This window comes from Curcuma longa, chromosome 15 (assembly GCF_044706935.1).
Source record: "Curcuma longa cultivar G26 ecotype Majalengka, Jawa Barat chromosome 15, ITB_CL_G26_1.1, whole genome shotgun sequence".
In the NCBI taxonomy this organism is placed as follows: Eukaryota; Viridiplantae; Streptophyta; class Magnoliopsida; order Zingiberales; family Zingiberaceae; genus Curcuma; species Curcuma longa.
The window spans coordinates 2511261-2536817 of record NC_133875.1 but is presented as its reverse complement, the minus strand read 5'-3'; the positions used below and the strand labels follow the sequence as shown (position 1 = coordinate 2536817).

Here is a 25557-nt window from a genome sequence, read left to right as displayed (position 1 = left end):
TTTTGCCGGGTGATTTCCAATTATTTTATTATAAAAAATAATATAATAATTAATTATGATATTTAATTAGTGAGATAGGGATAATAGGTGGGACCCATAAATATTTAATTTATGGTATATTTGATTGTGAAAGTTGAGATATTCGAGGAAAGAGATATTTGATTGATGATGTGGATGTGGAGACCACAAATATTTGGATGAAATATTCGGTAGCATTGTGGATGCCCTTATGGAAAATCGGAATGCCATCAATCGATGAAAGTCAAAATTGATTTCAAAATCGAAATCTACGTTTCGCCTAGATAGATTTAGACTATTAATTTACACAAAATCGATTAAAGATGAATGAGAAATTAATTGTTAATTAATGTTATAAGGAAATGCATCGGGAATAGTCCCACATCGAAGAATTTCGATGGACTTCCCTTCCTTATTAATGTTGATGTGTTAATACAGTTAACAAAAAAAAATCCATGTATTCTCTTCTCACGAACGAGCAACCCTCACAATGGGTGCTTTGTTGGTATTAGTAGATGCTACAATAATATTATGTTAAGGGATATTTCAAAATAAAATTACGAATGAGTGTCCATTATTTTTTATTTTTTAAAAATACCCATTTGACATTTCACTTAACTAGGTGTCTTTTGATTTTTTTTTTTAACAAACCGTATTCGTAGCATGGTTTGCTTACGTGGGAAATCCACGGGTATAATAGACAAATTCCCATAGTCCTTTGCCACCTCATTCGTCCGGCGGCTCCACGTGTTTTGGGTAAACGCGTTTTATGTTTACCTGTTTTGTTGACCCGCTTCCTACCATCCGTCGCCAACGCTGAGGTCAAATTTACAAAGGCGGTCCAGACTACTATTCTCCGGCTGATGTTTCTAGACAGGCCTCACTATTGGGCTCTCTCCTGGGACCCTTTAGGGTCCCGATGATCTTTCCCAATAGCAAGGCGAGTACCGGTTCGGTGTCGATTCTGAAGGCCCATTAAAAATCACCCCCGTCCGATCGCCATCGTCATCGCGGACGGTCAAAGGAAAATCAGACGGCCTTCAGCGTCGTCACGGGAACGGAACGGCGACCGTTAACTTTCTCCTCTCACCATTTATCTCATTTCTTTCCCGTTCTGTTTTCTGTTTACGGTCTTCGCCTCGCCCCCCTTTTGATTACGAGAAATGAGCCCGTCGGCCCTCGGCCTCCCCTCACCGCGATTTCTCGTTGCTTCATTGCGTCGGAGCGGAGATCGCCGCCGGTCTCGATTCTGAATCCCCAAATCTCGATCCGGTTGTTCTTGAGTTGGTGACGGGATGAGATCTAAGAACCAAACTCGCGTGTTTGTTGAAATCTGCCTTTGAATTCATTTCTTGGAGAAGTGGAATCAGGACGGTGAGGAGGAAGAGGAGATTAGGGCTTTGATCTCCGGAAGTTGAGGGCGGAGGATGGACGGCAAGGGGTGGGAGAGGGTGCGCATGACGCGGCTGGGCGGGCCGACCGCGTCGAGGGGCCGAGAGGCCGCACAGCTCCGGCAGGTGTCTTCCCAGACGGTGCGGCTCGGACGCGTGCAGCCCCAAGCCCCTAGCCACCGAACCATCTACTGCAACGACCGCGAGGCCAACCTCCTGGCTAGATTCAAGGTTAGGGGAACCTTTTTCGGTATCTAATTCATCGCCTTGCTTCTTTCGGGTCTCATGATTCTCTTCTTGATTGGATTACGCGGTTCTGAGATGCGATGTTTCTGCTTTATGATTGTTCCTTTTAACTGGGTTAGTCTGATTCAGTCAAAACTTAGGTCCGTGGTCACACTATCTATGGTGTTTCAATACCGAGGGATAAATCTCTTTCTATTCACTCTTAAGAACCCGTTAATTAGCATCCTTAATGATGTACCATAAGCAGCTGCACGATAAAATACACAAGGTGTATAAATGGATTCAAGTGTGCACTATCTAGTGGCTATTTAATGTTGTGGTTTCTATCTTTAAGGCAACTTCTAATTCCCACGTTCTTCCTAAGAGTGGCTTGACCTAGATTAATTCCATCCATAATGAGTTTTTTTTTCCTTACCTGATAAGGAGATTTTTAGATTGATGTAAATAAGGCGAATTTAATTCCTTCTTGATTGATGAGTTTATTAACCTTAAGAGTCAATATTAGATTGTTGGAATAGAGTTAACTACCACATTCTCTGTTATTTTGCTTTGATTTTGTATCCCTAGGTTGTCAGTGTGCTAATCTTATTGTGCGGCGGCTTATAATTGTTATCAAATTCAACAAAGGCAATTGTGAAGATAAATTGATGGATTTATAGCATTTCAGATAGAACAATAGAATTCTGTTAAGTAGAGAAAACGTTTTAATTAGCTCACGTATGGGCATTTAGAATGCAGTTAACTTTGCTAAGTATAACAAAGAAAATTTGTGTATAGATAAATTGAATTAAGATACAGTCGTTAGTGATTTGTGCATCCTGTGAGGAAGCTCATGTTGGCATAAGAGCACAAATATGGTTGGTGTAGTTAACATTCCGCAAGCATAGTGTTATCTTGCAACTTGATGGAACTGGGACAAACAGGTTTCGTGAGAAACTGAGGAGCAAGAACACTAGTGACCTTTCTTTTTGATGATTGTAATATTGACATCTTCTAATCATTATAGTCATGTGAAATAGACCTTTGCTAGGAATCATGGGATATAACAAAAGCATGATTGCCAAAACTGGTACTGGTATTAGTATCCAGATAAAATCTAAATTGTGTTGGGATCAATATCAGAAAGGAAGTAAGAAAAATTGTGTATCTAACCAATAGATTGATGGACTGACGAAATTGAAATCGGTTGAAAATGAATCAGAGAAAACAAACTTCATACATGAGATTTCAAAAGATGGTCAAAATCTTAAGATGGATGAATATTATTTATCACTGAATATCAGATTGTTAACTGTATATAATATATAATTCTGCAATATTTAATATTATATTATCTTAATATCAAGAATAATGTCATATTAACAATACTAAATTATTATTACATCTGGAAATCTCTATACAGGCATAAGTTAATTCCTTTAGGAGCAAGGCCCAAGCAATGAAATGACAGGAAATCACACTGGTTTCGTGAGTGCCTGTTATATACTTGATCAAAAACCTGTGTTCCTGTGACCTTGGAGATGCTGTTGTATATGACAGTTAATTTTCTTTTGCAACATTCTTTTGTGTGCATATAATACCAAGCTGGGTTCCTTCTTTTAATGCTTGTCTTTTCTAGTTTAACCTATAGATCTTAGTTATTTCATATTCTTTCTATGTAAAATTTGTTTTGAATTGATTTCTTGTTTAACAGTTGTTGTAGGATATGCTGGCATTTATCCTGTTGCTTTTGTAAGACACTGATATACTTAGTGGCATTACTATTATTTCAGGTTAATTCTGTATCAACGACGAAATACAATATTTTGACATTTCTACCAAAGGGGTTATTTGAACAGGTATTTTATTCACAAATGTGTAGTTTGGATCTATATGTGTGTGTGTGTGTGTGTGTATTCTGCAAATATTTTAAGTCCATTTAGTTTCAAATATCTATTATTATTTGATTCTATCCTAAAATAGTTTTGCGATAAAACTGACAGTTCAGGCGGGTTGCTAATCTGTATTTTCTCATGATTTCAATCTTATCTACAACACCAATCAGGTAAATATTTTTCTGAGATTGCATTCACAACTTTTTAATCTATTTGTTCTTCAAGTATGCTTCCCTGTACCCCCTGTACTAAGCTGCTTGTCATTTTTGCAGTCCAGTTTCTCCTGTAACCAATGTGGTGCCTCTTAGTCTAGTTCTTTTGGTCTCCCTTATTAAGGAGGCATTTGAAGATTGGGTTAGTTAAACTTCTACTCTTATATTTTTTTTCTTCATCATTTTTGTGTTAGCAAACTTTGATATGGATGTTTTTTATTTGCTCTCTCGATCTACTTGCTCTCTGGTACAGAAGCGTTTCCAAAATGATATTGCAATCAATAGTACTCCAGTTGATGTGCTACAAGGTGAAAATTGGGAAACTGTTAGTTGGAGAAAGCTACAAGTTGGCGACATTATTAGGGTATGATATAAACTCGATATGCCTCTTTCTAACAATGTATGCTTGATTGTGTTTGCTAATAATTCTTGGATTCATATTCGTCGAGTAGCAGTACATTAGATATTTAGCATTGTTGTCATCTATGTTATTTGAAGAAAATATTTTTTGCATTGGTATTTGCAAGATTTATTGCATTGCTACTAAGACCTTGGCATGGAATCTTTTGTTTCTTCACTTTTTGCTAAACTATGGTTTTAGAGTCTGATAATATAAGAAGTGCATAAAAAGTTTTGTACCAAATGATTCTTGGTTTTAAAAAAAATTCCTATCATCGATGAATCTGTAACACAATGTTTTTCTATAAAAAACCTTTCATGAGCAAAAAAGAAAACTAAATTGTAATTAGCAGAACCATGAATCATGATACTCTAGGCCATACCAAGCAAAAACAATATTAGTATGGCAGTTCACCAGTCAATGCTTCTGTAGATTTGGACTGCATTTGCGATCTGACTATTTCCCCAATGTTTTTATTACTTTGGCTGTGGGCTGTGCATATGCTGATATTATAATGATGTTCAATATGGAGCAGGTCAAGCACGATGAATTTTTTCCTGCTGATTTGTTGTTCTTAGCTAGTACAAATCCTGATGGAGTCTGCTACATCGAGGTATCTTTTTTACTTTAAGGATCTGAAGTGTTGACATGTCCACATGGAAGATTGGTTCAAGAACTTGGATATCAGAATTTTTGATGCCTGATTTCTTCTTTGTAGTTTATAGTTGACATATCTGTATTTGTTGTTTTAGACTGCAAATCTGGATGGGGAAACCAATTTGAAGATAAGAAAAGCTTTAGAAAGAACATGGGATTATGTGTTTCCCGAGAAAGCTTCTGAGTTTAAAGGTTTGATTGGTTCTTGATGATTAACTTCAATAATTGCTTTTTATCAGTGTTCTTATTGATTCCTTTGAGACATGAGCCTATAACTGATTCTCAAGGACAGTATGAACCAGATGACATCTTGAGATTTTTTTTTTACTTCTGCTTTCTTCTCTTTTGTTTAATAGATGCAAATGCAACAGGAAGTAAACATGCATATTAATAAACATTATTCATGCATTCTCTGGCAGCGGCTGGACTTTCAGCTAGTAAGATTGTTTTTGAAGATATTAAGATGATTTCTTGGACACCTTAGAGTGATTTCCTTGCATAGTTCTATCTCATGTTTGAGTAGTTTCTTTTGATATATTTGTCACTGGAAAATTCAATTTTCTAATGTTTGAGTAGTTTCTTTTGATATATTTGTCACTGGAAAATTCCATTTTCTATTTCAAGATTTTATAGGTTTTGATATTTGTTTGCTGATGTTTATGCTCGTCTAGATACATACTAATCAAATGAGCCATCTAATTCCTAGTACTTCTATTTTCTTATTAGTTTCTTTAGGTCTGTCTATGTAGGATGCCTCATGCCGCATAGAGTTCTTCATTCTAAGATCCTTTTAAAACTATATTACAGTATAGGAACAATTTTGTTGCATCTTCCTAGTAGTTACACAAGTGAGATTTTCCTGAAATATATATTTCTTATCCAATATCCACTTACTCAAAATGTAGGTTTTGTGTGGTCAAACTGTAGGTTTAGGCGACCCTCTATATTTTGTTAGAATTTAGAGCTGTTTGCTTTTCATCTGCAAACTATATTTCTTAGTTTAGAAGCTTTGTCTCCCCTAAACTTGATGTGACTATGTAACTAAATTATGACCAATTTTTAGGCTATTGCCAGTATGAACCATTTCTTTCTCTAGAGTCTCTGCACTTAGCACTGTTTGCTAGCTTGATTGACTAATGACAATTGTCTATTGTTCTGCATGAGTACTTTTCATGATATCCAACTAATGCCCCTACCAATATTATTCATACATGTGCAGGGGAAATACAGTGTGAACAACCAAACAATTCACTGTACACCTTTACTGGAAACCTTATTGTTGAAAACCAGACGTTGCCGCTCTCTCCAAATCAAATTCTACTTAGAGTAAGAACAAAGATTTCTATTCCCATTTTATTATGTTTATAATATATCTTGTTTATTTAACAAATACAAACTGCAATCATGCTTTTGTCATTTTAAAAGAAGCTTCTAGTATGTTCTATATTTAGTCTCTTATTCACTATTTCATATGTATTTGTTTATTTGTTTTGTGATATTCTTGCCATTCATGAATTATGCTAATAGGATAGAGGTGGCCCATTAGACAGCTTTAGCCAATGTGGTGGTACTATAACAATATTGTTTTTCCAACAACACAAGAGAACATACTCAAAATATAAAGATATATATTGTCTAGTTCAAAAGACCCAAACTTAGCTAATGGCCAATGTGGTAGTAGGACAATGTTATTTTTTTCAACAAGGCAGGAGAAGATGCTATTATTTTTAAAGATTTTCAGATATATAACCTCTAGTTCAAAAGATTCAAACCATATGAAGAAGAGAAAACACAAAAGCAAAGTAAAATTCACACACAACCTTTTCCCCATCCTACAGGGGGGATGCCTTGCCCCAAAACCCAGGTCTTAGCAAAAAATAAATAAAAAAAAGAAACGCACACACACAAACAAAACAGATGGGAATAATGACAAAAGTATTGACAATTTGCTCCCCCATACTTCCATCTCTATTTGTACATCCAAAACAGCAATTTTGACACTCTTGAAAATATTAGTTCCCTTCCTGTATTACCTATTGTCGCATCTGAGTAATTCTCTCTGACCTTTGTATTGCATGGAACCCATCACGGCTACACGATAATCTCTTTAGCACCTGCTAAGCTAAGCTAGAGACACCCATACAGTTATAAGCAATATTTTAATATTAACGTCCACATTCACTAAATCATACCATGAAGAATCTATTAAGTAAAAGGCTAAAATTGCATAGAAATATCTACTATCAAGTTTTTTCACAATTAAAAGCATATGTGAAGTGAAAGATGAGTATCAAATTAGATATATTGCTTCAACTGATAAGAAAAATAGGTAAGCAGACCTGAGCAAATCCAAAATTATGAAAAGTCATGCAAAATTGACCTTAACCCATCAAAGATCTATACATTCTCTTCTCATGACCTTAGAGTTGCAAGAAAAGAGGCATCAACACGTAGAACCGAATAGGCATACATAGGTAAAAAGAACAAAAAATAAAGTGTAATTACAAAATAATAAACTAGATAGATGTCCTTCAATTCATACCATGAACAAGAACATGTAATTTATCATCCGACTGCTAATTGTTAGAATGCAATCAAATGGGCATTGCTGGACCCACTCATTGGTGCCCTTGCATTTCCTACATTGCCATACAGAATGACAGCACGTGCATGCCCCATATGGGTGACTACCAAAGTTTCAAGCGCATTCTCATTGACATGGCCAATGCACAGTTGACGAGAGAAAAACTAGTATAACTATTATGGTCCAAATATCTTATAGGCCAAAGACTTTATCCACAAAAGAGTCATTATTCACAAGTATCTCATACTTAGCAAGTGATCATTGGTAAGTAATTCAACTAGTGTGGTATCAATGTCATGCCTTTTGTTGAACATATCCTAACCAAGGCATGAAATCTAATACTGCCATCCTTAATATCAGCATACATCACCATGTAAAATAACATATATGTTTTGCATCAGTAATTCACATTTATAATAGTTAATATGATTTATGCACAAAAGAAACTGATAGAGGCCAATAAGATAACACAAGCAAACGTAAGTAGAAGAGTCAACAAGGTAACTATAGATTTTCTGTAAGAGTTGGTAGACTGAGCTCAACTCCAAGCTCACTCAATCTGCCTTCAACCCAATCTAACCTCGCAATTCAATTGCCAAGTTACAACCGGACTAATAACTTACAACCAGGCTAATAACTTTCACTGCCTCGCAATTTGCAACTCCAAATAACCATCTTCTTAAATTCTCAACCTCCACATCAACCATCACTCAATTCCACCTTTTTGATCCAAACAATAACCCCAAGATTAACCTTGATACACCATCATTCCTTCTCAACTGACCTCTTTCGTCAAATAACTCTCAACTCGAAAACTTGCAGAAACACAAGAGTGCCGTAACAATTGTTTAAATATACCCATTTCACAAGTTTGGTTTTTTCCGATTGAATATCTATTATCAAATCAGTTTACCTGATTCTTCCACTCCATTTTTGAATACACTGTACAAAACCAATCTTCCTAACCTTTTGATTTCCTCTTCTTACAGTTTCACTTGATTGAAACAAAAGAGAAGAGGGACCTATTTATACAAGCCATGATTCATTGAAGTAATGACAAATATACTGTTGTAGATGGAAGAAGAGTGCCTCCTCACTGCAACAGATAATCCTTGCACACTCAGGGGCTACTGAAAATGAAAAACACCAAGGCAACACCAATTTCACAATTGAACTGCACAGGAAAACCCAAGATTATAACAAGATACAATAACTCACCTGCCTACCCACACCAGAAAATAGAGAAGACCGAAATTAGGCAATGCTAGAAGTGACTGCAGGCTGCAATGACAGCGTCGCATAAGCAGGTGAGTGCTGGTGGGAGGGCAGTTGAGAGTGAAGAATGGTACAAAAAGAAATTCATGCCATAAGGAAAGAGAGGGAAGGAAAAGAGAGGGCAAGTGAGATATAAGGCTTAAGTTACTGACATACCAAATCTTAACCTATTGAACTGATCCCGTTCAATACTGTTTCAACCAAAAAACACTCAACTCAACTCCAAATCCAGCCAGATTTAAACCCAAATCAATCTCCACCTAATGCAACCTTAAGTCAAACTAACTTCAAATTTAACTCACATTGAATTCAAACACCATAAAATCAGCCTATATATTCACCTGTTCGATCTCGAATACTGCTAATTACCCACAATTAACCCCCTAATCTCTTCTTAAACCATAATCAAAAGAACAACGCATGTGTACTCTTTAACATTGTGTAAATGAGAAATTTCCCCCCATGTTATTCTGCAAATCAAGAAGCTACAGCACAGTACAATTGTACACTATCCACCTCCCAACTCCATGGCCTGCACATGCTCACCTACCAAATTTCATGCATCAGCTGTGGATTTGTAGTTCACTGGACTTTTGCTGCATATGGAAACAGCTACTGATTTGTGTCCAGCTGGACAATGCTCGACTAGATTACTCATTTTATAGGGTATGAATGGTTTTTTTTTCTTGCAAACCTTGATGTACTATCACTGTGAAAATGAGGTGATGTAGGTGCACCTGGGAGGCCTATATTAAGTATTTGGATTTCACTGTTATTTCTCAAGATTTTGGCCTTACTTAAGAAATATCAGTATGTACTTTATTGACACAAGTGATACTATGGTCCGATTTGTGTTTATCTATGCTCATATAGGGTAGAAAACACAAAACTGTTTTATAATCTATCTTGGTCATGATATGTTGTTTGATTCTTCAAGTTGATCAGGTGGGATCAAATCATTTTATCTTGTGGAATTTAAGGGATAGAACTTTTGATATTTGGATCACCATACTAATCTTTTCTAGAATATCTTCAACTTCAACACAGTGTCAAACTCTGTTTATACATCTTTAGGACATGCTTGCTTGGAGAAAAATAAAATGAGAAAAAACCAGGAGGATACTTTTTTATTTTTTATTTTTGTATCCCTTCTAAGTTCTTTCCTTCCACTTCTCCTAGCAAACAGAAATTATGGTGCTTCCTATATGATATGGTAATTCTTGCCAATCTGACAATTTCGAGAATGGCAAGTGATTTTTTTTTTTTTTTTTTTTTGGTTAGTACAGTGTGCTTCTGGTCTACAAAATAACAAATAACCTTTTGGTGCACTAAAAGAAAGGAAAACACATATAAAGAGCCATCATGATTTTTGGCCACGATATAGACTGGAATTCAGTTCTTGCTTATTCTCATGGTATTGACAGTCTCTACACCTAGGAATTGGATACAATTGATTTGATCAGTTGTCCATATATCGATTTATGATAATGGTGCTCTCATATTTGCTAGGTTTTGGCTTTGTAGGGAATATGTAATCTCGTAGTTGTTGGACAGGTTCATGCAAGCATAGTGTACTTTCATTCACTTGATGTGCATATTTGATTTATGTGTTTCTGCACAGGATCTTCTAGAATTTTCTTTTAGAGTTTATGTGTTTCTTCAATTCCTTGACAGTGTTAAAAAAATCTCTATAGGGTTGCAGCCTTCGAAACACAGAACATATTGTTGGGGCTGTTATTTTTACTGGTCATGAAACAAAGGTTTATGTTTAAAGGAGCCCTCCTCTTTGTATTAGTTGTTTTACTTTTTAAAACAATTTCTATTTATTTATGACCTCTGATAATCATATGACAGGTTATGATGAACTCTATGAGTGTCCCTTCAAAACGAAGTACATTGGAGAGGAAACTTGATAAACTTATACTTGCTCTCTTTGGTGGTTTGTTTTTCATGTGCCTTATTGGAGCCATTGGAAGGTAAACTTAAGTTTGTTTATAAATCTCTATTTCATTTTTGCTATATTTCACATACAATGAACACCTACGAGTCCCCACTATCAGAGTCAGTGACTTTGATCTTGTTCTGTCATTGAACTATTTGTAAGACAATCTCAGTTAGAATAAATACATTAAGATCTATACTCAAAAAGTTGTTAACATAGTTTTATATGATATGTTAGGGCTTATCTCAAGTCTCCATTTGTGTCATAGGTTAGTTTTGGTAGCGTCATTTCATGCTATCAGATACTTTATTCATAATTTTTGAATTAGAAAGAGATGAGACTGAAACAACAGTTAGATCATGTGGTTAATGTATGAAAGCTCGTGAACATTGTATGATACACCTAAGACCATGGAAAAGAAATGCCATTTGTTTTAGGATTTTTTTTATTTCCCCCTTTGAAGTTTTGCTCCTTTATCAAAATGCTCTCTAGAGTTAAAAAAAAATGTTGAAATATTACCCCTAGAGTGTGAAAACTTGTCTTTTCACTCACTAATCATTAGTACCACCTAATGGACTAATTATGTGATGGGTATGCCACTTATATGCCTTGTCACTTCTCCATCAAGTAAAGTAGCAGTATCAGTGGTTTAGGGGGTGAAATAACAAGAATTCAAAAACATTAGGGGGGGGGGGGGGGGGGGGGGGGGGGGGGGGGGTATTTTGATGATTCTAAAACTGGAAAAGGGAGTAAACTCGGGAGGGAGAATGAAAATTTTCCTCTGTTTTATCAAGCTTTCTTAAGTGACTAAAATCATGCTGCAGAAGTAATTAATGTTCAAGGAAATTCATGTTGTTAATGTATGAAAGCTTGTGGACATTGTATAATAAACCTAAGACCATGGAAAAGAAATGCCATTTGTTTTATGGAAATTGTAATTTCTTCCTCTGATGTTTAGCCCCTTTATCGCAATTATCTCTGGAGTTTCAGAATCGCCAGAATATTACTTCTTGAAGTTTCAAACATTTTGTCATTTCACCTCTAACCATTAACATCACCTAACGAATTAATGACATTGTGTGTATGCCACTTATGTGCCATGTTGCTTTTCTGTCTAGTAAAGAAATGGTTTTAGTGGTTAGGGGGTGAAATCATAAGAGTTTGAAAACAGTAGGGATATTTTGACAATTTTAAGACTTTGGAGGGCTTTTGAAAAAAGAGAGTAAACCTGGGGGTGAAATGAAAATTTCCCTTTGTTTATCAAACATTCTTAAGTAACTAACATCAAACTGCAGAAGTAACTATGGTCAAGGAGCTTTCTCAGTAAAGATAAAATCAAGGAAATATTGGAAAAATTTTGCAAATGTTCAAAATCTGTACACTGTTTCTTATATATCTTGAGTGGGAATTTTAATAATACATGTTAAACTTGAGGTACCACTAAGTTCCATATGCAATCAATGGGCATGCAAAAATAACTCAAACTGTAATGCTTTTGATGTGAACATGTTTGAGTTAGCATGAAGTTCTATCTATTATCTGCGTACTTATAGAAGAGACTAACAGCATTTCATGCAACTTACTCATCACGTATGTTAATTTTGCAAGCATAATTTTTCATCAACTATCCTGTTAAATAAAAAATCACATTATGCAAAAATGTACTATCCAAAATCATTGTATTGCTTGAAACTAAAACAGATGTCAGTGGAGTATCTATATGTCCTAGAATAGTGTTTTAGTACCCATGCACCAGGATAGATTTAATTTCTCCCCAATCATCCTTTCATCATTTTATATTTGCAAGAGGAATTAGCTGTACAGCTAAATCTAAAAACATACCTTGATTATTCTCTTGTTTTGTGCCCTGATGTCCTTGTTAGTTAAAAAACTTCAAATTTCATATCATGCACACATATCCAGTTATTTGTTTCTGTTAACTCGGCAATTGATTGGTATTTGCAGTGGAGTCTTTATCAATCGCAAATACTACTACCTTGGACTTTTTGAAGATGTGGAGCAGCAGTTTAACCCTAGCAATAGATTTGTGGTAAACTGTGAAAATTTTAAACAGTGAATACTCTATGTCCTGAACTGAATATGGTTTTGTCCTTCTATAGGTCTCAATTCTGACTATGTTCACACTAATAACATTGTACTCAACTATCATTCCCATTTCTCTTTATGTTTCCATTGAGGTGAGCGCTATTTCAAGTTCACAATGTATCTCACTTAATATAACAAGAATTTGATGTGATTGTTTCATTTTCAGATGATCAAGTTCATTCAGTGTGCTCAGTTTATCAACAAAGATTTGCATATGTATCATGCTGAAACTAACACCCCTGCATTAGCACGGACATCAAATTTGAATGAGGAACTTGGGCAGGTAATGATTTCTAGTTATTTTCATTCTAGTAACATATTTTTATTATTCTAGACTTCTAGTATCTGTTTATCTATGAGTTTAGATAAGATTCATCTATAGTAAATATAATTTGATTATTCAGTTACATAGTAATATGCTCAACCAGCTAAAAATTTTATGCATTATTTGAGTGTTGTCACTTATCCATGTCCACACTGCAGTTTTTTCTAGTCTAATTTATTATGAAAATGAATGTGGGTTTGGCTAACTTCAACATCAACTGATCCAAAATGGACAATTCCTATACTGAAATACAGAGCAAGTGCCAAGATTGTAGTCCTTCCATTGAATTACCTCTGGTCAGGAGGTGAGTTATTGTCAATTCTAAGCCCTTCTCTACCGTACCAATTGATCGAGCTTGCTTAAGCTAGTTTAATATTGGTTCAGTCAAAACTCAACCAAATTGAGCCCTCTTCAGACCAAATCAATTTCTACCTAACACAGTCCTCAATTAGCCAATCAACTTCCAAATTGATCCAAAATTGGATCAAAATATCAAGAATGATTTAATTCAAAATATTGGGCAATTAGAGCTGAACAATGTCAAGTTAGCTCAACTATGACTGGACAGGTAAGTCGGCTACAGCATTTTTTTGTGTGTGTGTGAATTCCAATTCATGGAGGTCAACTGATTGGCTTGAATCCATTTCCTTGCTAGTGTACAGATGAATTTTTTCTATTTATCCATTCAATCTACTTTTGCTCTTTTTTTGTTACTAAATCTGAGAACTTCTTGGTGTAGGTGGAGTACATATTCTCTGACAAAACAGGAACATTAACTAGAAATCTGATGGAATTTTTCAAGTGTTCGATTGGTGGTGTGTCATATGGAGTAGGTATTACTGAAATTGAAAGAGGGCAAGCACAGCGGGAAGGGAGAGCATTGAATGAGGTATATGTATCTCTTTTAAGAAGGATGCTAATTAGCAATTATTCACTTTGGATAACTTGACGTTACTTATTCGCTTCATTACTGGTTGTAGATTCAAAAGTCAGACACAGTGGCTTATGAAAAAGGTTTCAACTTCGACGATGCTAGGATCATGCGTGGTGCTTGGAGGAATGAGCGTGATCCTGAGATATTCAAGGTTAATTTAGTGATCTTCACTGAAGTATTTCTTTGACATTTGATTGTAGAAAAGTCCTTTTGAGAGTTAATTCAAATGTTCTCTTTACAAGTGGATGATTTAGGGCTTCGTGTTACAATATAAGATCCCTCTATATTTTTCATATATGGTGAAGTAACTACTCATGAGATTTTAGTTGCTGAAGTTCATCTTGTTAATAATCCACTGGACATAATTTTAGGTAGTTCCCTTTATAATGGTTTTATAAATACCATATTACTAATGTCCATAAAACCTTTTTCTTCATGTATTCTTAATACTCCAAGAATAGAAATCATAATAATTATTTATTGTATCTATCCCGCATAAGCCTTTGCCACATCCCCATGCATTATTGTTGCGGTAATAATTGTTTTATTAGTAGATAATTTGTTGTTTGTCATTGTAGGAAGTTGATCAGTCAAGATTGCTAGTATTGAGTTTTCATGATAATTTGTCTCATGAACCTTATAATAAATGTGTCTTTATGTTAGGAAAGTTGAGAACTTTCATGAATTCTACAGAATTACAATTTTGGTTGCATATTCCTTGTATTGATTTAAGCGATTTACAAGTTATTTAGTTCCCTATGCCTATTGCTGACTATCTTCTGTTTCTGTTTGTTAACTAGCTGATTGATTGCGATATTTCACATGAAGTTCTGTTAGTGTATACTAGGATGCCACTTGTCAGTTTGCATATACTTGAATCTGGGATATCACCAACTAGAACATAACTCCAGTCAGTCTGTTTCAGTTTTCTTATTGTCCCCCTGACATCAAAAAGGTATTACAGGATGCTTGAGGTGTCCAGGAGTTCCTCCCTTCAAAGCCATATATGTAATGAAACACCTAAATTTCTTCCTTGTGGCCTTACCTATTAAGATGAGAGCTTCTATTTAGTTTTTATAGAGCTGTTCAACTTTTGCCTGCGGAACTATGACTCTGAGATCATGGACAACATGGTGGAATCCCCATGATTGTTTCAAGATTGGTTGGTTAGTTGACTTTATTATCTAACAGTTTCTCTCTGTTCTCCCAAACTGGCCAACTATCTAGTCTCCATGTACCATCAGCTTAACCTGGTTGAAATCAATACCCAACCTGACAACTTTGAAAATTTTCATGTCTTGAAGTTGGTGAGTTTTCATCAGGATTTTAAGGTCACTAAAGATGTTATAAGGAATATATGTTTACATGAATAGTGCTCTTTCTCAAGTGTAGATCTATATTCAACTGATGCACTGATGTAATATTTTTTTATTCTATTAATCATTAATGCCGGACTCTTTGTTGAACTACTACCAGTGTGTAAATTGGCATGCAAAAGTAAAAGGATTTTGTTATCTTGCCTAGTTATGGAGGAACTTTTAAGTTCAGAGTGGCTCTTTTTTACTGTCAAGAGGACTGTTATTAAACAGATTAAATTCTGTCTAAAAGAGCTCTAAAATCATAGGTGGTTGACAAGGAGAATTTATTTAAATTTCAATTTTTTTTGCTTAGAAATGGAATGAAATAAGGAAAAAAAGAATAAAAAACAGATCAGAGCAGGGCAGAAACTAATTATTGAGAAAATTAAAAGAGAAAAAGTTTTGAGAGCATGTGCATTTTTATATCAATTTTGTGGTTGTTCTTGTTCATATAGATAAATTTTAAGAGAATGTAGGAGACACTTATAAATAAACACAATCATGAGTTTTATTTTTTTTTCTTTATTGGAAGTAGCCTATCTGTCAGATTTAGTTGTAATACAGTTGTATACAATAGTATTTTGAAATAAATTCTATGTCATGTGTAGGAATTTTTTAGATGTCTTGCATTATGTCATACTGTTCTCCCAGAAGGTGATGAATCTCCTGAAAAAATCGTTTATCAAGCTGCATCACCGGATGAGGCTGCTCTTGTAACTGCTGCTAAGCATTTTGGGTTTTTCTTTTACAGGTAATAATGGCGTTTTAATTCTTTTGTAAATTTCTTGCTATTTGTTCAATGAAGATGATATCCATATATGTGACCCAAAATACTTGGGATTAAAACGTTTGTTAATGACTGAAACATTTGTTGATATAAATTGTATGTTATATCCTCTATAATAGTTCAAATATCTCTTTTACATGATATTGATTGGGATTTTAACTTCTAAATGCCAATATAATTTCTATAAAGAATCTTTAGTTGATATGCATTTATAAGCCTCCAGGGCACGTATATATTGATAAGATCATCTGGCTTTGAATTCATTTTGCGGTCATGGACTGGGCCCAGTAGAATCCAACTGTGCATTTATATTGACGGCAGAGATGATAATAGAGGATAACTACAAAGAATCAAATATTTCATCTTGTTGGAAAGCATCATACTCTGACGTGAAGTACTTCTAACTTGATGTCAAAAGGTCAATTGCAGTTGATTTTTTATCCACGCAGGCGTACGCCAACTACGGTTCAGCTACGTGAATCACATGTTGAAAAGATGGGAAATATACAGGATGCATCCTATGAAATCTTAAATGTACTAGAGTTTAATAGGTTAGTATATTCTTGTCACTGAGAACTTTCCTTCAAAGTTGATAAGGAGTCTTATAAGACTTTAATTTGCCCATTTGCTTTCTGATAGTACAAGAAAGCGCCAATCAGTAGTGTGTCGCTATCCAAATGGGAGGCTTGTTCTCTATTGTAAGGTCAGATTTTGAATTTTGATACTTCTAGGTTATTATTGTATAGTAAGCTAAAGTCTGTTGTATCTGGAATGCTAAACTATCCACAGGGTGCTGATAATGTCATATATGAAAGATTAGCTGGTACCAATCAAGATATTAAAAGATTAACCAGGGAGCATTTGGAACAGTTTGGTTCATCAGGTTTACGTACACTTTGCCTTGCTTATAGGGATTTGGCTATTGATACATATGAAAACTGGAATGAGAAATTTGTTCAAGCAAAATCTTCTCTAAGGGATAGAGAGAAGAAACTCGATGAGGTATGTAGTGATATTGTGCTCTTTGCATGTTATATAATACTCAGTTGCATTTTTCTCTCTGTATTACTTCTGACTTTTGTTTAATGATAACTCAATCACTCAGATTGTGTGATTACCCTATGATACACTAAAAGAGATTCACTAAACAATCTTGTGTTTAGGGTAGAAGTGTATGTCTAGAGCAAGGATTAAAATCATGGAGAAATTTTCTTGTAAAACATTTGTTGGGTACATACTGTCAACTTAAATCAGAGAGTAGTGTTTTGAATTTCATAGATGTTCATGAAAATATCATCGCCGGTCTAGTTTGTAGATGTTGTAATATATCTGGCGTGGTAGACACTGATCACTAATTTAGGGACAATCTGATACGTATGGTAATAGACAAAGAGCTATTTGGCCATTATTATTTGATTTTTTGTTGAGCTTAGAATTATTGAGATGATTGTTGTTGGTTTGCAGCAGAGTTTTAATCATTTACTTTACACAATACATTTCAGTTTCTTTGGGGTATCACAACTCAACTGTTATATATAGCACAACCTCTTCCTCTTCTCCCACCCTTCTCTCTTTTATATTTCTTTATTTTAGCAATTGTTTAAACGCGTTAAAGGCAACACTTTTAGCACAAATCTTTGTCTAAAATAAGAGTCGGTATTGAATATCTTTTGGCTCATGTAACACCTATGAAGCACTTTTATAACATATTCCTCTTGTCTCAGACCTATCTAACAGGCCGATTGGCATTACCATTTAAATTATTTGGAACTTCACAACATGTTCCATAATTCTCGAGCTCAACTATGTAGGCACTCTGATACTATTGAATATCAAATACCTTGCATTCAATTTCTCCTTGCCCTCCAACTTTCTCTGTTCACTTTTAATCTATAAATATGAGAATTAACATCAAACTCTCTCGATGGCCTAGTATGAGCTAAATATTTAGATTGGATCACGTGCTCTTTCTTGTTTTTTTTTAAGGGAAAGGAAGCTTGGGTACAAGTAGAGATGGAAGGAAAACTAGGAGTCCAGTAAAACTAAACAGGATCAAGTGGGGAAGATGAGGAACTTCAATGGAACAGATTAAATTCACTGATGAGTATATATTGTTCAACCATCTTACCACATATTTATATCAAATGGTTTGTCCTGAAAGCTTGCCTAGCTCAGCCAGTCTGTAATTTCTCTTTTTTATGATATGAGTTGAGTCAAGGATTAAGTTAGAAGCAAGTCTCTCTTTTAATTTGACTTTAGATTTCATGCTCTCATGCTCTTTTTTTCTGCAATATTATGAAAAACATTCAGAAACCTGATTATTATTCTAGGTGTGGAAAATGTTGTCCTTAGCTATAGAAAAGGATGAGTCTTGTACTTGTTGAGACATAATTTTGTATAGAAGTTGCTTTTTGCTTAAACTACTTCCTTTTTTCTCATCTTCTCCTTTCTACTTTCTCTTCCCTCAAACATGATTATGACCGATGCAGTCTCGCATAATTCTCAACAGCCAATTTCATAGGCTTCAGACATGCTTCCCTCAGTTGAACAGTCAAACTGTAGCACTCTGGTGATGCCAAATTGATTAGTCTGGGTTTGATGAAAATGTTTTGGTTAAAGTGCAGATGTTTATATTTAATCTGCAATGCTGACTCATCAAATGATCTTGTGCTGGTATCCTATTATCTTGTTTTCATCAAGTTTTCTAAACTCACGTGCATCTTTTTTCTTGACCATTACTTGACTGGTTTGATGTCAAGATTTGACATGCCCATCAAGTTTGCACAATTGAAAGTCAGTTTCCTTATCATATTTTGTTATGTGTTTAGCTAAACATTTTCTAAGTCTTGCTCAAAAAATTTGCATCTCTCTTTTTATTGTTCAGTGCTTTGATTTATGGTATTGTTCAGTAATGTTAAATTCTGATTTCTTTATTGCAGGTGGCAGAGATGATAGAAAAGGATCTTATTCTGATAGGGTGCACTGCTATTGAAGATAAGCTTCAAGAAGGTGTTCCAGATTGCATTGATACTTTGTCCAGAGCTGGAATAAAGATCTGGGTTCTGACAGGGGATAAAATGGAAACTGCAATAAACATAGCATATGGTATGGCAAACATTTTGTCTCCCATGCCTTCAGTTGCATCAAAATGAGAGATTGACCAATTCTTTTTGGACATCCATCTAGTACTTAATCAATTCTTTATTCTCTACTTGAAAGATTAAGTCCTTTCTTTGTTTTGCAGCATGCAACCTGATCAATAATGATATGAAACAACTCATCATCACTTCAGAAACTGATGCAATTAGAGAGGTTGAGGAGAAGGTAAGATGATCTGATATATCACTCTAATTATGCAAAACTTGAATATTCTATAAATAGGATTTTGTAAGGTGCTGCAAGTCTGTGTGAGACAGTCCCTAGACCATGTATAGGTTTACGTGATTGTTTAGATTCAATGTTTTAGTCAAAGTTTCTTTATAGTTTATGTGGTATATAATGTCTATGTGCCTTTCAAATAAAGTTTGTTTTCCCTGATGCTAAGAAATTTGTGTCGTGCCATGTCTTGGCTTAAGCTTACATTTTTATTGCCAGGGTGATCCTGTGGAGATTTCACGGGTTATTAGGGACTCAGTGAGTCATGATCTCAAACGATGTCTTGAAGAGGCCCAGCTGGACCTTCACATTGCTGGACAAAAATTGGCACTTGTAATTGATGGAAAATGTTTAATGTATGCGCTGGACCCAAGTTTACGTGTCCATCTGCTAAAGCTAAGCTTGAATTGTAGTTCAGTAGTCTGCTGTCGTGTTTCTCCACTTCAAAAGGCACAGGTATCTTTTCTAGGTGTTATGCTCTAGTTGCGTTAAACATTTTTCTGTAGATATTATCCTTTGATAGCAGATGATAAGGTGGTGAGTGGTGACCCTTACAATACATTTTCTTGTGAAATGAATATGTAAATAATTTTTATAGCTAGACCTATTTGTATCTATGATACATTTTTAGATTCCTTCACATGTGAATTTTGTGAAAAAAATGGTTACCCGTCTGTCCCATGTTTGTGTGTTAGGTAATGTTTTTGCAATTTTGCTCACAAGGAGAAATAAATTGACATTGAATCTTATCAATTTTTTGGCTTATTCTTGTTTCTATTGAATATGTTCCTTGTCCATTTAATCAAGTATTTTCCGTGATTGTTATAAAAAAATGATAGCCCAGTGCACAAAACTCCTGTCAGTGTGGGATTTCGGGGAAAAGTCAAATCACATTGGATCAATTGTACACAATCTTACCTTGCATTTTTGCAAAAGACTAGTTCTGCGATTCAAACTCATGACCAGGTCACATAACAACAACTTTACTGTTGCGCCAAGGCTCCCCTTCTTCCCGTGATTGTTATATCAATTTTTTTTTTGTGTATGACACTCTACATTGTTTATTTACTAAAAAATAACTTCTCTTGACATTTCTTCCATTCCTTTGAGTTTGTATTACATGATTTATAGTAGGACCAACTTTTTTCTTTTCTCGACTTGTCTAATGATTTCCACTGCATTAGTTTGTTGCTACTCCTGATCTTCTGGTTGTGTTGTATGTTGAGATCTCTTACAAATTATCCAGCTCAAGTCCCATTTGTTTTTTTTTAAAAATAATCTCTCAAATTTGACAAGTTGAATTTTAACCACTTATTTTAGATGGTTCAGAAATGTATTGTTATATTCTTGTCAGGTCACTAGTTTGGTCAAGAAAGGAGCTCGCAGAATAACTCTTAGTATTGGTGATGGTGCAAATGATGTTAGTATGATTCAGGCTGCTCATGTTGGTGTTGGCATAAGTGGTTTGGAAGGAATGCAAGCTGTAATGGCTAGTGACTTTGCCATCGCTCAGTTTCGCTTCCTTAAAGATCTCTTGCTTGTGCATGGAAGATGGTCATATATCAGATTATGCAAGGTAACTTTGTTTCGCTTATTCAACTTATGCACCTATGCTTATTTTATCATTACAGAAGTGGTTTACAAAGTTCTAAATGCAGGTCATTACTTATTTTTTCTACAAGAATCTTACGTTCACACTGACTCAATTTTGGTTTACCTTTCATACGGGCTTTTCTGGCCAGAGATTTTATGATGATTGGTTTCAGTCGTTATACAATGTCATTTTTACAGCACTTCCTGTAATCATTCTTGGACTCTTTGACAAGGTACTTATCTCAGTTTTATTCTTTATGTAGAACTGTTGTCACTATTATACAAAGTGCACCCACAATGTTCTTTCTATTAGGGTTGCACTCATAATTGTGGATACTACTACTGTACAGGATGTCAGTGCTTCCCTAGCAAAGAAATATCCGCAGCTCTACAAGGAAGGAATTAGAAATACCTATTTCAAGTGGGCAGTTGTGGCTGTATGGGCTTTTTTTGCTTTCTACCAGTCTTTGATCTTCTATTACTTCACAACTACTGCGAGTGAGCATGGCCATAATTCTTCAGGAAAGATTTTTGGTCTTTGGGATGTCAGTACAATGGCCTTCACTTGTGTTGTTGTAACTGTCAACTTGCGTCTTCTTATGGCATGCAATTCAATTACAAGATGGCACCATCTTAGTATTTCAGGAAGCATTTTGGCTTGGTTTGTTTTTATTTTTATATACTCTGGAGTGATGACCCCTAATGACAGACAAGTAAGTTCTTTTGCTTTTGTGTTTTCTCGCTTTTATCCAATTTCATTTTTTTCCCCCATATTATTGCTGCAGGAAAATGTGTATTTCACAATATATGTGCTGATGAGCACATTTTATTTCTACCTTACACTTCTACTGGTCCCCATTGTCGCACTTCTTGGCGACTTCTTATACCTGGGGTAAGTTTTTCATTCATTGCTGGTGTTTACACCACTGAAATCTAAAAGTCGATTATATTATTCAATATACAAAAACAATATATTCAAATTTCAAACCCTCTTTAATCTATGCAACTCAATAAATTTAACCCCTTAATTGGCCCAATTCCGTTCATAGTTTGTTTACCAGTTACTGCTTCATGATGTTTCCAGAGCCTCCTGCATGACCCTTTCAGTAGTCAAACACCTGGATGCTCTCTAGTTCAAGTTCTGTTATCGTGTCTATAGTTTTATGAATTTAAATAATAATATTGTGTTTCAGGTTACAAAGATGGTTTTTTCCCTACAACTATCAAATTGTTCAAGAGATTCACAGAGATGAGGTAGAAAGCATCAGCAGGACAGAGTTACTGGAAATTGGGAACCATCTGACACCAGACGAAGCCAGGAGTTACGCGATCGCTCAGCTTCCAAGAGAAAACTCTAAGCACACTGGCTTTGCTTTTGACTCACCAGGTTACGAATCATTCTTCGCTTCACAGGCTGGTGTTTATGTGCCACATAAAGCATGGGACGTAGCCCGACGAGCTAGCGTACGGTCATCAAAAAGAACATCTCAAAGATAATTAATTAATATTCTTTAGCATTGTACATTTGTTCCTCATTATTTTATGGTTTGTATATCTATCTTTTCCTTCCTTTTACATTTTTGTCATCATCATATATTATTATGTTAGAAACACCATTGTATCTCGTAGAATGATTAATTGAAGCTGAAGGAGGATGCTGCTGGACATTCACATTCCTTCAGAGTTTTGGTCACCTACAATTGCTTACCTAAAATTCCCTTCTTTGCTTTATTTTTCCCATCTTGTTAGATTTATATGCATATTTGCTCAAGCCTTTCGATCTTTGTAGCGATGCCCTTGTTATCTGATTGTGAGTAATTGCAAACTGTACATCAATTGAAAATATACTTTATTCTTTTCACAGGCATTTCTCATGACTCTTCCTTTTTCTCATGACTCTCTAATTTTTCTCTCAACATGTGCATTGTCATTTGAACCCTCAAAGCATAATTGAATTGATTACGATGAAACAAAATTATTGAAATGAATAAAAATCGAATTTTGATAAAATCGAAATAATATCTTCCTTAACATGGTCAATTATAATTTTTTGATTTGCCACTTCACAATCACAGATGATCATGAGATCGATCATGTGAGGTCGCTGGAGTTGTGAATTTCATTTTTATTACTAAAGTATTATCATTTGAAGATTCAACTTCCTGATGGCAAACGTTTATTATTATGATAACTCCCAACGAAGCACAATGCCCATTCTTGTAACAACAACCAAAGGCTTGAGGTCTCTTTAGATACTCGAAGTGTCTTCATTTCCGCTCTTCAACCACGCCATGTAGCCTCCGGCTAAGTATTTGACATTAGTGAAGCCCTGAAAATGCTAAATCTTTACAATTTAGCATTCTTGCTTGTATCCTTCAAAGTTGATATATCTTTATATAATTCGCCTACCGCATTAAGGAGATCTATAGTTGCTCGTTTTGCTCGTACTCCAGTTCGACAACCCTTCAACAATCAAAGAAATTGTAAGTTCAAACAATGACCATTAAAACTCCCAACATTCTGAAATACTTTACTTTACCACAATGAAAGGCTCTTCGCGTCGAAGGAGAGACGCAACTTGCTCTATAAATTCAAGGTTCTTCACCTTCTCTGAAACCATACAAAAATTCACCAAAAAATCCCCAAAAAAGTTGAGCAATGTAATCGATCAACCTTGAGGAGTGACAGAGGAGTAGTAAGGAACATTCAAAGCGCCCTCCAGGTGCCCTTTCTCGAAATCCTCCTCCATTCTTCGAAAATAAAGCTCCATTCATTAGTCAATGAGCAAATCAATAGATCAGAGTTTTAATTACCTGACATCCAAGTAACGATGATGACCGGAAGCCACAAGGTTTCGAGCTTCAACACCATCTACGATCACAATATCAATCTCACTGCCATAGAATAAACAATATGAACAAAAATAGTTAAGGCAAGAGGGAAGAAATTTAAGCCAAATGAATTGGAGTTCAAACCTTTTTTGGTTCTCCATGAGTGAGGAAGCTCAATGAGAAGGTTTCATGTATATCATATGCAAAGTCAACTAGTTTACCAACTGTCAGATATGGCTAGAATAATCACAAGAAGCCACTTTCATTATCTTAATCTGATTCCAATGTTCTTGAACTCTTCAAATATTATTAATTAGCTAAGTTGTCAACTGGTTGGCTAATCCTTGTAAGTCACGCCATTCAAGGAGACATCAGCATCACAACCACAAAACTAAACTTAATGTCAACTTAAGTCCCAACATGAGCATAGATGCCGACGAATGGATCGATCATATGCAATGCAATGTTGGTTGGTTGGCTTACACCAGCTAAATAGATTTGGGTGAAAAGAAAGAAACAGCTAGCAATCATGTTTATTAGGATCTCTATGATGGAAGAAAAGAAAAGCTAGCAATCTTTCTTTAAAGAAATTTAATCACATATTATATAATAATTCTTTCTCATCATTGCTACTTTCATCTATCTAGTCTTGATCCTCAACAAGGTCTGCAGTGCGGGGCATTAGGGTTATGAGTGCAACAAGAAGGCCCAGAAGGCGGCACCGGTCCTTGCGGCAGAGACTGCAACAAGAGCCCGCTCTGCTCCTCCCATGACCACCTCAATAATCCGTTCATCGCCCTCATGGCCATCACCGTCGTTGCAATTTGCAAACTTAATGAAGCCACTACGAGCAACACCACTATTTGCTTCCATGTCATTGCCATGGCAAATCAATTAACCAGAAGATGAAATTTAGTCAACTCAAATGTCCTCATGGCTTCTCAGTGTATGTATATATATACACACAGTGAGGCAATGGATTGCTCCCCAAGGTTTTGAAATTTTAGTCAGCTTCTGAATTCCCTTGTTTCTTTGACAAGTAACATTCCGTGTTTATGTGCCCATTGATTCCACAGAGAGGGGTTCATGAACAGTCATGGTAGTAAAAAAACAGAGAATTACTTTACAGATTGCTTATGTTCTTCCGTGGACTTTGCGGGTAGGTCAACCAAAGAACATAAACAGTCTTGCTTGCATATTTACCTCCTTACATGGATGATCAAATAATACTGAAGCTCGTCTCCGAGTGCTAATGATGCAGCAAAGGCGTAAGGGACCTCAAAACACTCATCTAAAGTTCAACTAATGAGTAATTTAAGTGCCATCAAAAAGTTCCTAAATTGATCAGTGACATCTTGAACATCTTAGATGCCTATTTGGTGCTTCTGAACTGATAAAATGATATTTCTGGGAAAAATACATGCTTGTATTGAAAATTTCGAATTACTGTGTTTGAATTTCAGGTGAATATTTAAGATGATAAAAGTATGATGATCTAATTGGTATAACTACAGACCCTTGTTCCTAAATGTTTCCAAAACTTGATTACAACCCAGGTTTCTCTAAGACATGCAAGAAATATCTTAATGGTATTATGTTACAAGGGCACTCAAGAAATACTCAACGAGAGAAAAAAGTATCAAGAATAC

The 25557-nt window shown here is 35.4% G+C and overlaps 2 protein-coding genes across 2 annotated transcripts; one reads left to right on the top strand and one right to left on the bottom strand.

Annotated features, from left to right (window-relative positions):
* The first annotated feature begins 1169 nt into the window (after positions 1 to 1169).
* On the top strand, positions 1170 to 22806 carry LOC141845887 (phospholipid-transporting ATPase 3-like). The gene is made up of 27 exons (XM_074733891.1): positions 1170 to 1640; positions 3428 to 3493; positions 3638 to 3699; positions 3802 to 3883; positions 3995 to 4105; positions 4677 to 4754; positions 4894 to 4990; positions 6018 to 6124; positions 10352 to 10417; positions 10512 to 10633; positions 12565 to 12649; positions 12720 to 12797; positions 12872 to 12988; positions 13770 to 13919; positions 14011 to 14115; positions 15931 to 16073; positions 16559 to 16660; positions 16749 to 16812; positions 16899 to 17111; positions 19049 to 19214; positions 19354 to 19433; positions 19704 to 19940; positions 20839 to 21060; positions 21143 to 21310; positions 21428 to 21790; positions 21863 to 21969; positions 22271 to 22806. The coding sequence occupies exons 1-27, from the start codon at positions 1446 to 1448 to the stop codon at positions 22572 to 22574; spliced, it is 3690 nt and encodes a 1229-aa protein (XP_074589992.1). The 5' UTR covers positions 1170 to 1445; the 3' UTR covers positions 22575 to 22806.
* Positions 22807 to 23277: 471 nt separating this feature from the next.
* LOC141846800 (thiosulfate sulfurtransferase 16, chloroplastic-like) lies at positions 23278 to 24279 on the bottom strand. The gene is made up of 5 exons (XM_074734861.1): positions 23891 to 24279; positions 23751 to 23827; positions 23617 to 23687; positions 23487 to 23540; positions 23278 to 23406 (listed from the first exon to the last, which is right to left on the bottom strand). The coding sequence occupies exons 1-5, from the start codon at positions 24067 to 24069 to the stop codon at positions 23326 to 23328; spliced, it is 462 nt and encodes a 153-aa protein (XP_074590962.1). The 5' UTR covers positions 24070 to 24279; the 3' UTR covers positions 23278 to 23325.
* Between the last annotated feature and the right edge of the window lie 1278 nt (positions 24280 to 25557).

Excerpts from the sequence above, each read along its gene's own strand:
- LOC141845887 (XM_074733891.1), top strand. The coding sequence starts at position 1,446 with ATGGACGGCAAGGGGTGGGAGAGGGTGCGCATGACGCGGCTGGGCGGG. Across the intron at positions 12,989-13,769 it reads TGAATGAGGAACTTGGGCAG|GTGGAGTACATATTCTCTGA; the intron begins GTAATGATTTCT and ends TTCTTGGTGTAG. Across the intron at positions 21,970-22,270 it reads GGCGACTTCTTATACCTGGG|GTTACAAAGATGGTTTTTTC; the intron begins GTAAGTTTTTCA and ends ATTGTGTTTCAG.
- LOC141846800 (XM_074734861.1), bottom strand. The coding sequence starts at position 24,069 with ATGGAGAACCAAAAAAGGTTTGAACTCCAATTCATTTGGCTTAAATTT. Across the intron at positions 23,828-23,890 it reads CATCGTTACTTGGATGTCAG|AATGGAGGAGGATTTCGAGA; the intron begins GTAATTAAAACT and ends TTATTTTCGAAG. Across the intron at positions 23,541-23,616 it reads GCGAAGAGCCTTTCATTGTG|GGTTGTCGAACTGGAGTACG; the intron begins GTAAAGTAAAGT and ends TGATTGTTGAAG.